The sequence below is a fragment of the Heptranchias perlo genome, chromosome 7 (assembly GCF_035084215.1).
Source record: "Heptranchias perlo isolate sHepPer1 chromosome 7, sHepPer1.hap1, whole genome shotgun sequence".
In the NCBI taxonomy this organism is placed as follows: Eukaryota; Metazoa; Chordata; class Chondrichthyes; order Hexanchiformes; family Hexanchidae; genus Heptranchias; species Heptranchias perlo.
The window spans coordinates 72,844,103-72,860,754 of NC_090331.1; the positions used below are offsets into that span (position 1 = coordinate 72,844,103).

The 16,652-nt window shown below is 42.8% G+C and overlaps 1 protein-coding gene across 2 annotated transcripts in view; it reads right to left on the bottom strand.

Moving 5' to 3' along the window:
* Nucleotides 1–4,609: 4,609 nt before the first annotated feature.
* The window catches only part of LOC137323356 (uncharacterized protein C2orf80-like), a 41,540-nt gene continuing 29,497 nt past the window's right edge, over nucleotides 4,610–16,652 (bottom strand). For both annotated transcript variants that reach the window (XM_067986843.1, XM_067986842.1), the window contains 3 exons: nucleotides 9,320–9,404; nucleotides 8,174–8,289; nucleotides 4,610–7,232 (listed from right to left, as the gene is read on the bottom strand). In XM_067986843.1, coding sequence (XP_067842944.1) covers nucleotides 7,179–7,232; nucleotides 8,174–8,289; nucleotides 9,320–9,404 — 255 coding nt within the window. In that variant the 3' untranslated portion in view covers nucleotides 4,610–7,178. The remainder of the gene's footprint in view (nucleotides 7,233–8,173; nucleotides 8,290–9,319; nucleotides 9,405–16,652) is intronic.

A 16,652-nucleotide genomic window follows, 5' to 3' on the forward strand; every position in this document is an offset into this window, starting at 1 on the left:
GTGTATTTTGATTGTTTGGATGCAGACACTTAAGATACTCATCCTGTATATGCCAATCACGAAAGTTACCTAATTATCTGAACAAAGATCCTGCAATTAACATAACAGGATTAGTCTGTGTCCAGGTCCTGAGTCTTTGATTATGTCTTGGGACATTTTGTTATCTGTTTCTGACAATTGGTCTTCAATGTTTCTGGTTCACAGTTTTATTGTCTCTGCAATATTCTCAATCGCTTTGTCTGATGTCAGGTAAATCATTTCCTGTGGGACTTTGGCTGCCTTAGTATTCTCACAGACGTAAGGCCTGTACTTCGCTTTTTAGCCAAGTATCTGAACTTTGCAGGATGGGATACATGACTATAATTTGGTCTAGAAATCGTATTTCTTACAACAATCAAGCATTGCTGCCCACAACAGTAGGGCAATGACCAATGCAGGGGGCTGCAGAAAGACTGCAACTCCATCCATGTTGAGAGTGACTGGTGGGTGATGTATGAGAGACCTAATTACATGGGATACCAGTACATTCTGAGCAGGGGAGAATATCCTGAATATCAATTGCTTAAAAGTTAAATAAATATTCTGTAGGGAACAAACATGGTTGGCCAGATAACCTAACAAATGAACCTACATCAGAGGTTCCCAAACTTGTTTTGCTGAGCCCCTCTTCGAAAGTTCATGTCCCATGTGCGCCCCCCTTTCTAAGAAACAGTATTTGTCCAGTCTTTTACCAACAATAATTTCCAGGCTATAATTAGTAAACAATTTTAAATGTATATTAAATAGTTATGTAAATGATAAACCAATACATTTTTAAAATTCTTTCTTTTGCTTTTGAGGTGAGCAGCACTCTTGGGTTAAGATTAGCAAATCCTCTCTACTCTGCATCAACTCTAACCGCAGAAGAGCATCCCCCACTGTACCAGTGTGAAATATTGGCATTTTGCACCCCAATCGCCCTGAAGCCTCTCTAAAGGAAATTACTAATTGAATGCCAGTGTTAACATTATTATAATGATAAAACAAATAGTGTTGATCTATAGTTCATTCGCTTGGTGATTAGTATTTGCATTGATCAAAAAGTAATCAGAACGAGAATGCACTGGCACTGGGATAGTGCAAGTTTAGCATGTTACTGATAATGCTCTCAATCCTCATTCAACAAGAAGCTGCCCAGACTAGAGGTGGTCTAATCATGTGAATATTCAGTTAATATTTCAATCTATTAGATCATCAAAATAATTGGTAGGCGCAACTGTAATTGTTCATTTTAACAAGAGATACTGCAACTTTAACCATTTGCTTCTCCCATTCAATTGAATGGAATTCCATTGATGCACAAAATACCAAGATAAAAATGTTAAATGTTTGCAGGGATCACAGTGATTATGTTATAATAATGAATAAAGAATTGGAAACATTAGAAAAACTATTACCTTATATTCACAATAAAAATGAAGAATATGGAGCCATGGTAAAGACAAATATAGCAGTGGGACTCTGGTTAAGTCTGTTTCACACAGACTTGTGAGTTTAGTGCATATTTCTTACGTGTTTGTTTTTAACTCCAGTGTATCAATGTAATGTCCAATGAGGTCATTCAGTACAGACCCATATAATCTTATGGAATAACATGGGGAAAAAACAAGCAACGGTTATATGTCCTTACAGACCTATCTTGAATCATACATGAACATTTGAATCCAAACCTTTCTTTCAATAAGAAAACTGCACCGAAACCTCCTGATAAAGTACAGCAGTGCAAAATCAGAACAGAAAATGACACGCTTTCCATTTGACCAGACCCAAAGATAAGAAAGGAAGCAATGCTGTGGGGGTCAACCTGGACCAGGGATGTGCTGCTGGGAGAGGCAGAGCAGGTGGACTTCAGCCCTGTGCTCTTACCCCAGCCTCTCCTCCTCGCCCCCTCCCACCCCACCAGATAATCTAATCGCAACCCCCCCATCCAGTTTGGGAGCCTCTGTCCTACACAATGGAGATTCCAATTTTGCTAATTGATATGCTACTTTATTTCATTCATACAAGTTATGAAAGATTATTGTGATATTCATAACAATAATATCTAGTACCATTTTAGACATGTAGAATACCCTGTGCATCACTTCCTTGTGTTTGAAGTAAATTTTTGGTTGTGTATTCTGGAACAGTCTTACTGTATTTCATTTCATAGATAGTCCAAAATCAATTAATGAAAATAACTTTCTATATATCCACAGATGATTCTTCCACATAGTTACAACCAGAATGCCCAGGATGAGGGAGGAGGACAAGGAAATGTTTGTGATGGGAGAACACTTCGCACCCCCTGAAGACATGGGGCCAAGACTCCGCAGTATTCTACTGAGCAGCAGGAGAATGACTCACTTGCTGTTGAACTGCTGAACGTAAGCATCACAAGTACATAGGAGTGCACAAAGTGAGGAGAGGCCATTTAGCGCATTAAGCTCATTCCTCCCAGAAACAATATATTGTCCAGTATAACACTGGCTCTACCCAACCCAAAGGCCCAGATTCATCTTTGTCACCCTTCTCCAAACATCATTATCCTTTTGAAGGTAGGGTAACCAAAATTGCACATGATGTCCTGGTGCAGCAGCGATAGGATGACTGCACACTCCTGCAATGCTTCCTGTTGATTTCACGCTATAATGCAAGGTCAAGTAATTTAAATAAATATTTGGCACTCCCAGCACTCAGCATGTGACACATTGGGAGCACCTTTGGAGAAGAGGTATGTCACTGGCAGGAACCTGGTGATAAGTTGTGAGGTACTCACGGTGTTGCTCTATGTGGCCAGGGTCTGGCCCATTCCCCACAACTCCACCATCACTGTCACCCAAGCTATCTTCCACTTTGTCTGGAGGACCAAAGTAGAACGTGTCTGCAGGGTCACTATGTAAAAGCCTGCAGACAAAGGCGGGGGAAGAGCGTCCCCAGTGGCACTCTGATCCTAATGGCCAACTTTGCATGTGGCTGCCTCAGGATGTGTGTAGAGCCCCAGTAGGCAAACACCAAGTGTCACTACGTGCTGAGTTTCTACCTGTCCAACACACTGAGAAGGCTGGGTCTGGCCACACTGGCCGAGGAGGCACAGGACGCCCCATCCATCTGGACCGCCCCCCCACCTGTCCCAGGTAGAGAAGTTCCTGAGGAGGAAACCCCTTCGGCCACAAGGTCATCAGACAGTGGTCGACACGAAACGCTCTGACAGTCCTGCAAGTAAAGGAGAGGGTGGACTCGATCGGGCTTTTCCCCGACCAGACTCATCGCCGGAACCGACCAACAGGCACTAGGATGTAGCCTGGGTGGTGGTGAGAGAGGCCCTCTCAGTGCGGTCCTTTCTACATGCACTGAATCTCAGCGCCACCGCGAGCTGCCCTTGAGGCTGCGGCAAGGAGGAGACTGTCGTCCACCTCCTGATGGACTGCCCCTTTGTGCAGAGAGATGCGTTGGTGTCTGTCCCAGTTCTATCAGTTGGGATGGCATGGAGCCAGATGGATCAAACCTTAAGAAGGTACGTAACTTGAATTTTTGCAAAGCATCCTAACACACAAATATATTAACATACCAACAGGAGAACACCAAAGAACCACAGAAATAGCATCAAAGAAGCAAAGCAGCTACTAGCAACAAGTCACTCCCTTGAAACCTAAAGGACGCAACATATTAGGAAGGGTCTTTCACTGCAGTGCCTATTTAATATGGTGAATAAGCCTCTGGAACACTCTTCAGGTGTTCAAGCGCAGTATGGGGTAATCATCTTATTTGAATATAATTAAGGGCAGTAATGAGCTAATGATTGGTAGGTGCACAGGCTCTCTACCAAAGGAGTTTGCTGACCACTTTATCAGACACTCAGAGCTGGGCAGTTAATAGGCCTCAGCACACTACATAATGGGTCGCCAGTCCTCAATGCACAGCGGCCTCAAAATTCCAAATGTGGCTTCACCAATGACCTGTGCAAAGCTGGAATAACTTGTTTTTACCTATAGTCAAACGCCCTTGAGATGAATTCCACCTGTTTAACATTTAAAGAATGATTAATAATCCTACCCAAATCCTTCTAGCTCTTCACTTCTGCTAATGTTCATCCTGCAAAAATGTTTCATATTCCCTGTCGTTTACATCAACATTAAAATCCACCTGCTATTCCTTAGTCCATCGAATTAAGTGGCCCAGAGAACTTTGAATACTGTCAATCTTTCATATATCAGGTCATGATAAACGGGAGCACAACTCCTCATCCCAACATCTGCATAAGCATCCTCAAATTTGTCCCAATGTGCTAATCCTGCAAATTTTTAAACAGGTTGTTAGATGGAGACGTTAGCAGTGGCAGAGTACTACACGTTGGGGAGTATGGGGGGCAAAAAGCAGGAGATGGACATCAGGCCCCTCAAAGCATGCCTCAGGGCCGTTAATGTGGAGTAGCACTTAACAGTGACAATGGAGAAATCAGGGTTGCGGATTGTTTGGCCATCCCACCTAAAGGAGGACAGCAGCAAGAAGGAATCTTTTTTAAAAAGTAAAATTGAAGCAAAAAAAGTATTCGCAGTTTATTGAAACAATTGTACAGAGGAAATGTACATATGAAACTATTTAATAGTCTGTGAAGAAATACAATACAATCAGCAATATGAAAATCAAATAAGGTGTTTCTTACTACTACATTCTTTGAACAAAGCTTTATAATTTACATTTTTCATAATTGAGCATTATTTATTGCTATTTTCCTGATGGTACACTTTTCAAAACTTTTTTTTGCTGATTTTGTTTGTTCATTGGATTGCTGGCCCTCAGTGCTGGGGAATGAAGTACATTTTATTTTGACAATCCACTGTCAGTAACAAGTATTCCCAGGTCAGAAATAGCGTGGCCAGCTACACAGTAAACCTCCTTATATCGTGTTCCAATAGTGTTCCTTAATTCTAACCTCATAAGATCAACCCATCTCCGTACTCTTTCCACACCAACCATTATATGGCACCTCTGAGTACGACTGACAATTGTTTCAAATTATGGAAATGCACAGCCACTGGGAACTAGGTTGAGACTAACAAACCTATTTCAGTTTATGTCTTTACATCTGCTAAAGGGAGGAGATCTTCACCCCTTTAGTCTGGACTGAGGAGAAAGATCTGTGTGCTAACCCGCTGTGTCATCTGTAGGCACATTATGAAGAACGACAGATTTCTGAATATTCCTTTTATATTAACTTGCAAATATATGACTGCTGCTAGGCATTTCATACAAGGTCTGTAAGTTATTCTTTCCGAAGAATAAATTTAATATAGAGGTTTACATTGTGTCCAGTGACTATCATTGGACACAGTGTGAGAAGCACAAGAGGTTCAAAGCACAGGCAGAAAAAATATGGTTGGGATAAGACCTGTCTCTTTCAGTCATAAAACCAAACTACAATCAGAGAGAGGATCATGATTCCTATCTTGCTACACCTTATATTTTATGGTTAGCAGTTATATTCATAGTAGAATGTTCTATTGTGTATTGTAAATTAGCTGACGTATTGAACCAATTTTCTCTGTGTTGGAGAACACTAGATTTGCCATCAATAGACAAAAAAAAATCCTCTCCGCTTAAAATTAGTATTTTCCCATCTAAACTGGCACAAACAGATTTAAATATTTCAATTTCTATCAAATTTCACAAGACTGTTCTTCCTCAAACTCCACTTATTTGGCAGGATGTCTGTGGGGGAGGGGGTGCGTGGCAAGAGAAGATGGAGCTGTCCACAGATCATCATTGGAATGTACACCAAGAGACATGAAGAATACAAACAGAAAGTATGATGGCAGGAATCACAAGACTGGTTTCCAACTGAAGTCTTCATTGTCATACTGCAAGTGATATCAGAAAGTAGATAAGTTGTGAAATTGATTCTCTCTTCCCCCCCCCACCTCATTCTCCCCTACTGAAGACAGCATCCCTGCTTTTGTGCATCCAAAATGTAGCTTTTCATTTGCAGAACTGAAAACAGGGAAATCAGCAGCTTGGTGATTACAAGTTTAAAGTGCTACCCTTAAGGCAGTAAGTCACAGGACTGCTGTCCGCTTCAGCCAACAGAGAAAAAATCAGCGCAATGCTTCCACTATATGAAGAATAAAAGGTAACTAGTGTCATCTTGTTTTTCAGTTTATTTGCATCTTATGTACCCCATCTTACATATCATCACTACACATCTTCCCATCTTAAAAATCCATTACTACACATCTTCCCATCTTAAAAACCCATCACTACACATCTCCCCATCTTACATATCACGACACACCTCCCCATCTTACATACACAAGACTACACACCTCCCCATCTTACACACCCATTACGACACACCTCCCCATCTTACACACCTCCCCATCTTACACACCCATTACTACACACCTCCCCATCTTACACACCTCCCCATCTTACACACCCATTACTACACATCTCCCCATCTTACATATCACTACACACCTCCCCATCTTACACACCCATTACTACACATCTCCCCATCTTACATATCATCTCCACATCATACATATCACTACACACCTCCCCATCTTACACACCCATTACTACACACCTCCCTATCTTACATACCATTACTACACACCTCCCCATCTTACATACCATAACTACACACCTCCCCATCTTACATACCATAACTACACACCTCCCCATCTTACATACCATTACCACATATCTCCCCATCTTACATACCCAGTACTACACACCCATTACCACACACCTTCCTATCCTACATACCCATTACTACACATCTCCTCATCTTACATACCCATTATTACACACCTCCCCATCTTACACACCCATGACCACACACCTCCCCATCAATCCCAGTTTGTAATTTAACAAAGGAAATTGAAATTACAAATGTTCTGATTTCCATAATATTTAAAATATTTGGAATTCAATCAAATATTTTTAGAAGCAAATTGTATTTTCAATAAATAAGTGAAAGGAAAAGAACATTTGCTTTTAACTAAAATTTTTCTTATTGAAATTTAAATTGCTTTTAATTGCAAAAAAATTACACAATGATAAATTTTTGAGCCCAGTGACTTTCTTTCTTCCTTTGTTGGACATGAGCCTGTTTTCATTAGTGATAGCAAACTGATCATTTATACTTCTAACTCTAGTTAAATGCCAGTTTCTTCCTCTGCCTTCTCTTCTCCAGGATGGCTACTCGTGTCCTGTTGGGAGAATACAGGATCCCACAATCATTGTTATTACAATACTTTAATAACATTTCATTCACATACACAACACCGCTATCTTTTAACTGAGCATTATAAAATGAAGACACAGCAGGATTCCAGTGGAAATATTTTTTACACAAATGGCTGTCAGTGCCATGGTATTTGGTCAGAGTTCATTTGTACATACACTTGTGTCCAGTGGGAACTTGCCATGTATTCTCTGTTCGTACCCATGCTTCATTTTCTTTTCCAATATACAAATATCAATGATCAAGAAAACTCAGTCAGTATTGCCCTAACATCTGCATCACTCAGTCATCAGTCAAAGTATAACAATCTTCCCCTTCAGGTTTGTGAGCCAATCTGTCTAATTGAGCTCATTCCTATTAATAAAGCAAAACAGGCCGATTCCCATAATGATCTGAGCACGATAACCTATATGGATAGAATGATTCACCCAAGCATACATTATCGTGGGAACGGTAGTCTGCAGCAAAGGGAAAGTTTTGAATGACAAGCACTAGTACAACTCAAATTTTTCATGATCCAAATTGCAGATATTAAATAGCCTGCAAGCCATTAGTAAGGTCTCCACATTAATAATGAAATGCACAAGTCCATTCAGCTCCTCAAAGATGTGAGAGACTTCGGGTCTATCAAATATTTTGAATCCAATTTATAACTATATTTCCATACTAACCTGCTTTGCAGACTATTTTTGATAACGTAGCATGTTCTTTATGGATTTTATGGATGAAAGGGAGGTCAGCAGAGGTCAATTCACTTTTGACAAGGCCTCTCCAAGTTATTGGTGGCTGATGAGACTGACCCTCAATCAGCCATCCAAAACTTGCCATCTCTGACTGTGATGACAATTGCTATTCCTCCCTCCAATACAACTGGTCTGTAAAGATCTTTGTATTAACTGTACATACTGCATTCTGCTGTGTACCACTGCAATTATCAGGAGGCTGGTCTGCTGATCTGCTTGTCATAGAGGGGCCCATAAAGTTCTGTTTTGAGGTTATTTTTCCTACTTTCAGTTTGATACCTGTTTAGAAAAAAAAGTAAGCATATAAAAATGAAGCAAAAGAATGGTAATCCATCTAGTTACTAGTTTTACACACTGTTGTAAATTGTATCTGCACACATGTAATTTACTGCCTGTCCCCAGTTGCCCTGAACAGCTGAGTGGCTTGTCTGTTAAGGTTTCTGGCATGGAGAAGTAAATAAAACATTGCTTATGGAGAAAGTCAAAAATGACAGATTGCACCCGTCTTTAAAATTTTCAAAACAAAATCTAGTATAAATTATTAGAACTGTGGTCTTAATTCTCCTGTTGGGTTGAAACCCTTCTTGTGACTTTATCTTAAGCAGCACTCTGTGTACTGCTGTATCTTATATTTGCCTTTTCGATAGCAAATGCAAAACTCCAGCAATAGGCAAAAATTAATATCAGTGTGAATGACAATAGCATTTAGGGGTACGGTAATGTAATGGCTATGTTACTGGACGAATAGTCCACAGAATGTGAGTTCAAATCCCACCAATGACAGCTTGAGAATTTGAATTTAATTTAAGAAATCTGGAAATAAAAAGGTGGTATCAGTAAAAGTGACCATGAAGCTGTTGGATTGTTGTAAAAACCCAGTATGATTCATTAATGCTCTTTAGGGAAGGAAATGTGCTGTCCTTACTCAGTCTGCTTTATATGTGACTCAACTGCCACACCAACTTGGTTGACTCTGAACTGCCCTATGAAGTGGGCTAGCAAGCCACTTAGTTGTATCAAACCGCTACCAGAAGTACAAGTAGAAGGCCCACCAGCACCTTCTCAGGGCAACTAGACATGGGCAATAAATGCTGGCATTGCTACCGATGTCCACATCCTGAGAATGAATAAAAGAAAATCAATCATACAAGTTTTCCCAAGTTGGCTGACATAGTTTTGAAGATTGAACAGAAAATGCAGATGTCGCTTATGTAATAACTGGATTAACCAGACTTTGGTTTAGCTGGGAAGAACTTCGGAAAGGGGCTACTCCCCCTCACCCCAAAAAAGATAGAACTCACTCACTCACTCTGTTTTCTAGCATGTTCGGCAGCACAGGCTGCAGTCAGCATTGCAAAAGGATGCAAGGACAGACTGGATGGCTGAACATGTCCCTGGAAAACAAAACAAACCCAATAGGTGACAGTAGTTCTCTAACATCCATTCTCTCAAACGCACATTGCAGCAGCTTCACAGCCCAAAGAAATAGTGAACTCATTCTGACAGATTAGACCAGTTAACATTACACATTTAGGTGTATTACTCTTAAATATTTGTCAATATTTGAAATTGATTTTTGCCAGTTAGTACTAGTGATGAAAGCCACACAGAAATGTTAACCTGATGTGAGAGATAATTGAAGCAAAGATAAGCATCTGGACAAATATTACAGATTGGCAACAACTGAAATATTGCATCATGTTCCTTTCATGACTCGAGCTCTGTTCAGACAGACTTAGTAACACAGTTCTTGTACTTAAGTATTCCAAATCTCCATTGTGTCTCCCATGGAAAACAAAAAGAAAAATGGACTCAGATTAATCTCTTCTGATGTCTGGTAAAATTTCATTAGGTGCAAAATATACCAGAAGTGGTAACAGGTTTACAACAGCAGTTTTTAACCCTAGCTGTTAGGAAAATTGGCTCACTGGCTGCTTTAAGTATAGTTAGAGCAATTGAGTATTTATACAAGGGAAGCTGAGAAACATGCCAATACCTCAATATGGTACATCACTGGGGTTAATGCTAATTGCAAAAACTTTCTTATGGTCTGCCAATTGAATAGAGTGGAATTCAATATATTAAAGGTGAAAATAGCAGATACAATTGAAACCGATTACATCATAGGAAAGTAATATGGGCCAACACAAAGCCATTCAGCCCATCTAGCTTTCTTAGTCTTCCAGGTCCAGTTTGCCCATTTACAATCATTTTCTAACCAAAACCCATATCCTTTTGTTTTCTAGTGAGTCAAGAATTGTATTGACATGAAATTATTTTTAAAATAGTTTTACTTTCCCATTTCAAACATTAATTCTTTAATATATTTGAGAATTCTCCCCCCCACCCCCGCCAAATTTAGACCCCTCTCGCCTACACCTCAACAGGAGCTTATGTTCTAATGTTGCCACTGCGTACATATGATGAAGTTTCACAAAGCTTTGAACTAGGATTGATGACAGTTTTAACCCTTGCTATTTTACAAGATATCGGGGTGGGGGGGGAGGGAAGGAAACAGAGCAGCAGGAGGATGGATGTTTCAGTTAGGAGTACAAATCATGGGGCCGAAAATCCACAGAGCCATTTAATCTGCAGTAATGCTGATGAGGCACAATTTCTAACTGCCGGTGAAGTAAATTCATGGGGTCAGCTCATCAGCATATTGATTGGCAGGTGAGAAGCGCCATTCCTGTGTAACATGGCAGCAAATTGCGGGGGAGGGCAGAAAAGAGGAAACTTATTGCTCCAGGATTTAAATTTAGAGTGGCAGCAGATTTCTGAAAGCACAATGAGTAAGTGGTGTGTTTTCTCCTCCAACTTTTGACAAGACAGTTCAACTGGACCAAAGAATTCTTTGTGTTTTCTGAAGACTTCATGGCATCTACATCTGGCACTGGAGGATTGCAAGAAAGGGTTCAGGCAAGTGGTGGCAGAACAAGGAGGTGAGCCCAAAATTTTTCTGACACGGACGTACAGGTCCTTCTGGATGAAATTCGCCAGAGGAGCTGGATTTGCACGGAAGGAGGCCACCAAAGGCAGTTACCAGAGCCAGGTTGATCAAAGTAGCAATGGTGCTGAGTGCCATCTCTCTCACCCCCAGGACAGCAGATCAGTGCTGGAAAGAGATTAATGGCCTGACAAGGGCAGGCAAGGTAAGAGAACAGCGACCTTCCCCTTTCCACTTTGGCACCACAGGATCCCCTCCACTGATCACACTCACTTCTTAAATGAAATGATAAGTCTTCATTCACAGTACACTGTGGTTCAATAGTTCTATAACTCGTCCACCTGGAACCTGTGTTTGGAGCTCTCCTCACAAGCCCTTCATGCAAGTAACCCATTACAACGCCAACCTCTCATGTTACCGGGCCCTTCTAGCACTTGTCCTGTCTGCTACATCAGCTATCGGCTGCCACCTGGGAGATATCCTTCACGTGTATGCCTTCATTTAATTCTGTTAATATTGTTCCACGAGAAATTTGCACAGAATGCTCGGGAAAGGCTGGTCACTCGGAGGCGACATCCTGGATTTAAGGGGTCTAGCTGATTTTGAGGAGCAGGCACTCGAGCTGCTGGGAAAGCAAGCCGCACTGGCAGTCGACAATGGCAAGATTGTGGGCCAGTGCCAGCTACAGGTGATTGGGTTTCAAACAGTACCTGCACCGGCACTTTAAAGAACCAATCTGCCACTGAACTCCAAAGCTGTCTCCATTTCCTCACCTTCTCTGGATGTTGTATGTCCATTCTTCCACAGGTTCAGCACAACAAAAGGTGGCAGAAAAGGTTGATGGATGGATGGTGATGATGGATATAAATATTTGTGGGAAGATTATGAAGAGGAAGATAATAATGATGGTGGTGACCATCTCATACTGTGTACCACAGGTGCCCCTGCCCACCTCCCTCAATTTTACTCGAACATATTAACATCGAGCGGGAGGAGGTATTGGCGGTTTTAGCAGGCCTAAAAATGGATAAATCCCCAGGCCCGGACGAAATGTATCCCAGGCTACTGTGTGAGGCAAAGGAGGAGATTGTGGGGGCTCTAACACATATATTCAGAACCTCTCTGGCCACAGGGGATGTGCCAGAGGACTGGAGAACCGCTAATGTCGTACCATTATTCAAGAAGGGGAGTAGGGAAAAACCGGGGAACTACAGGCCAGTGAGCCCAACATCAGTGGTAGGAAAATTATTGGAAAAAATTCTGAAGGACAAAATTAGTCTCCACTTGGAGAAGCAAGGATTAATCAGGGATAGTCAACATGGCTTTGTCAAGGGAAGATCATGTCTGACTAATTTGATTGAATTTTTTGAGGGGGTGACTAGGCGTGTGGATGAGGGTAACGCAGTGGATGTGGTATACATGGATTTCAGTAAGGCCTTCGATAAAGTCCCCCACAGGAGACTGGTCAAGAAGGTACGAGCCCATGGAATCCAGGGTGCCTTGGCACTTTGGATACAAAACTGGCTTAGTGGCAGAAGGCAGAGGGTGATGGTCGAAGGTTGTTTTTGTGACTGGAAGCCTGTGGCCAGTGGGGTACCACAGGGATCGGTGCTGGGTCCCTTGCTGTTTGTGGTCTACATTAATGACTTGGATATGAATGTAAAAGGTATGATCAGTAAGTTCGCTGATGATACAAAAATTGGTAGGGTGGTAAATAGCGAGGAGGATAGCCTCAGTCTGCAGGACGATATAGATGGGTTGGTCAGATGGGCGGAACAGTGGCAAATGGAATTTAACCCGGAAAAGTGCGAGGTGATGCACTTTTGAGGGACTAACAAGGCAAGGGAATACACAATGAATGGGAGGACCCTAGGCAAGACAGAGGGTCAGAGGGATCTTGGTGTGCAAGTTCACAGATCCCTGAAGGCGGCGGAACAGGTAGATAAGGTGGTAAAGAAGGCATATGGGATACTTGCCTTTATTAGCCGAGGCATAGAATATAAGGGCAAGGAGGTTATGATGGAGCTGTATAAAACACTGGTTAGGCCACAGCTGGAGTACTGTGTGCAGTTCTGGTCGCCACACTACAGGAAGGATGTGATCGCTTTGGAGAGGGTGCAGAGGAGATTCACCAGGATGTTACCAGGGCTGGAGCGCTTCAGCTATGAAGAGAGACTGGGAAGATTGGGTTTGTTTTCCTTGGAGCAGAGGAGGCTGAGGGGGGACATGATTGAGGTGTACAAAATTATGAGGGGCACAGATAGGATAGATACTAAGGAGCTTTTTCCCTTAGTTGAGGGTTCTATAACAAGGGGACATAGATTCAAGGTAAAAGGCGGGAGGTTTAGAGGGGATTTGAGAAAGGACTTTTTCACCCAGAGGGTGGTTGGAGTCTGGAACTCACTGCCTGAAAGGGTTGTGGAGGCAGGAACCCTCACAACATTCAAGAAGCATTTGGATGAGCACTTGAAATGCCATAGCATACAAGGCTACGGACCAAATGCTGGAATATGGGATTAGAGTAGACAGGGCTTGATGGCCGGCGCGGACACGATGGGCCGAAGGGCCTCTATCCGTGCTGTATAACTCTATGACTCTAATTTCATACCCTTTGTTACTCGCCTTCTCTAACCCAAGGACCAGTTTAGAGTTAGTCACCTGAGAGAGATCAAGATAGTAGGGATGAGGATATTGCACCGATTTTATCACTGTAATTGTAAAATAAATCTGTTCTTGCACCTTGAATTTGTTCTGTTGTTTGATCAGATGAGGTATCATGAGGTCTGGTTGGGGTGAAGTATGCTAATGGAGACCAGAAAGGGTGATGTTTATGTATGGAATGATTGGAGTTGACAGAAAGGTTGGGGAGATGTAGTGATGGAAGTTTGCAATGGGTACCACTTAAATCTAAGAAGAATTTATTACAAATGATCTTTCCTAGCAGCCAGCATGCAAGAGTCCTCTGAGCCCTGATCCTCATGAGGCTGGATTCCAGGTTCCTCCACAACCAGGCCCACCTCCTCCAAGGGTTCTACTTCCAGTCCTTTCTGAATAGTAAATTTGTGAAGGATATAGCAAGCAACCACAATGTGAGACCCACATGGACCCTGTAGTATCCTTCCAGATATATCAAGGTAGCAAAACCATGGCTTCAGAACCCTATTAGTCCTCCCAATGACCACTCTAGTTGATGAAAGGATTTGCCTTGTCGTTCGGAGCAATCTTCCCTGAACAGAGCCGGTAGGTTTGAGTTCTTCATACTAAAACATTATGACAATTCCCTAAAAATTTGGCATTGACATGCAGGATTCATTGTAGCTGGTCACAGAGACTTTGATCACCAAGAAAGTGGAATTCCTTTCATGGAATCATAGAAATTTATGGCACAGAAGGAGGCCATTCGGCCCATTGTGTCTGTGTCGGCCGAAAAAGAGCCGTCCAGCCTAATCCCACTTTCCAGCTCTTGGTCCGTGGCCTTGTAGGTTACGGTTTCTATTGAGGAAATGAAATAGGTTCACAAATGAAATGCAGAATGAAATGTGGGTGCCAACTATTGTTCCCTAAACTTTGGGAAAACCAGCAACATGACAGAACTGAATCACTTTGTCATGCTGCTGCCTCGGAGTCATTCCAAGATGGATCAATTCCCCAGCTCTCCTCAAGGTGGCATCTGTAACCTGTCACATTTCCAGTTCTCTTCAGAATGGTAAATTACTTGTCATATGTAGACCCAGACAGCGCCCTGGGTGAAGTTGCAGAAGTTCTCAATTTGAAGGAGTCAGAGGTATAAAAGTTGAGACCTGCACTAACTTTGAAACCTCTGGAAGAGCTGTTTAGTTAAAGAAATAAAAACAGAAAATGCTGCAAACACTCAGCAAGTCAGGCAGCATCTGTGGTGAAAGAATGTTTCAGTTAACGTTTCAGGTCGATGGCCTTTCGTCAGAACTGAAAGAAGTTAAAGATTTAACAGTTTTTAAGCAAGTACAGAGCCAGGGAAAGTGGGGAAGGAGAGGAAGGGGAGGGGAGGAAAGAACAAAAGGGAAGGTCTGTGATAGGGTGGAGGGCAAGAGTGATTAAATGACAAACGAGATGATGGTGCAAGGCAAAGAGGGTGGTAATGGGACAAGTAAAGAAAAAAATGGGTCTAGAGGAGCTGTAAATGGCAACAGCAGAACCATTACCAGCACCTGCTGTCCGAAAAAATGGGAGCAGTGGTTATGATCTGAAGTTATTGAAATAAATGTGGAGTCCAGAAGGTTGTAAAGTGCCGAATTGAAAGATGAGGTGTTGTTCTTCGAGCTTACGTTGAACTTCATTGGAACAGTGTAGGAGACCGAGGACAGAGAGGTCAGAGTGGGAACGGGACGGGGAATTAAAATGGCAAGCGACCAAAAGGTCAGGGTCACGCTTGTGGACTGAGCGGAGGTGTTCAGCAAAGCGATCACCCAATCTGCAATGGGTCTCCCCAGTGTAGAAGAGACCGCATCGTGAGCAGCAAATACAGTATAGTAAATTGAAAGAAGTACAAGTAACTTGTTGTTTCACCTGGAAGGAGTGTTTGGGGCCCTGGATGGTGGGAAGGGAGGAGGTGAAAGGACAGGAGTTGCATCTCCTGCGCTCACACGGGAAGGTGCCATAGGAAGGAGAGTGGATGTTGGGAGTGATGGAAGAGTGGACCAGGGTGTCACGGAGGGAACGGTCCCTTCGGACTACTGAAAGGGGAGGGGAGGGGAAGATGTGTTTGATAGTGGCATCACACTGGAAGTGGCGGAAATGGTGGAGGATGATACATTGAATGTGCAGGCTGGTGGGGTGAAAGGTGAGGACAAGGGGGACATAACCATGGTTCTGGGTGGGAGGGGGACGTGTGAGGGCAGAAGTGCGGAAAATAGGACAGGCACGGTTGAGGGCCCTGTCAACTACAGTGGAAGGGAATCCTTGGTTGAGGAAAAAGGAAGACATAGGGGAGTCCAGTCACTTCTGACCTACATCCGCAACTTTTCTGACGCCCTCCGTCAATTTAACAGTTTCCAGTTTCCCGGCCCTAAGCGTCTCCTTTTCACCATGGACATCCAGTCCCTCTACACCTCCATCCTCTATCAGGACGGCCTGCGGACCCTCCGCTTCTTCCTTGAACGGAGGCCCAACCAGTCCCCATCCACCACCACCCTCCTCCACCTGGCTGAACTTGTTCTTAAATTAAACAACTTCTCCTTTGATTCCACTCACTTCCTTCAAATAAAAGATGTCGCTATGGGAACCCGTATGGGTCCTAGCTATGCCTACTTTTTTGTGGGATACGTGGAACATTCTTTGTTTCAGTCCTACTCAGGCCCCTTCCCTCACCTCTTTTTGATGGCTATATTGGTGCTGTTCCCTGCTCTCTCCCCGAACTGGAAAATTTAATCAACTTTGCTTCCAATTTCTACCCTTCCCTCGCCTTCACATGGTCCATCTCCGACTCTCCCCTTCCTCGACTTCTCTATCTCCAGTTCTGGGGATAGGCTGTCAACCAATATCTATTATAAGCCCACCAACTCCCACAGCTACATTGATTACACTTCCTCCCACCCCGCTTCCTGTAAGGACTCTATTCCCTTCTCCAAGTTTCTCCATCTCCAACGCATCTGTTCTGACGATGCCACCTTCTATACCAGTCCTTCCGATATGTCTTCCTTTTTCCTCAACCGAGGAT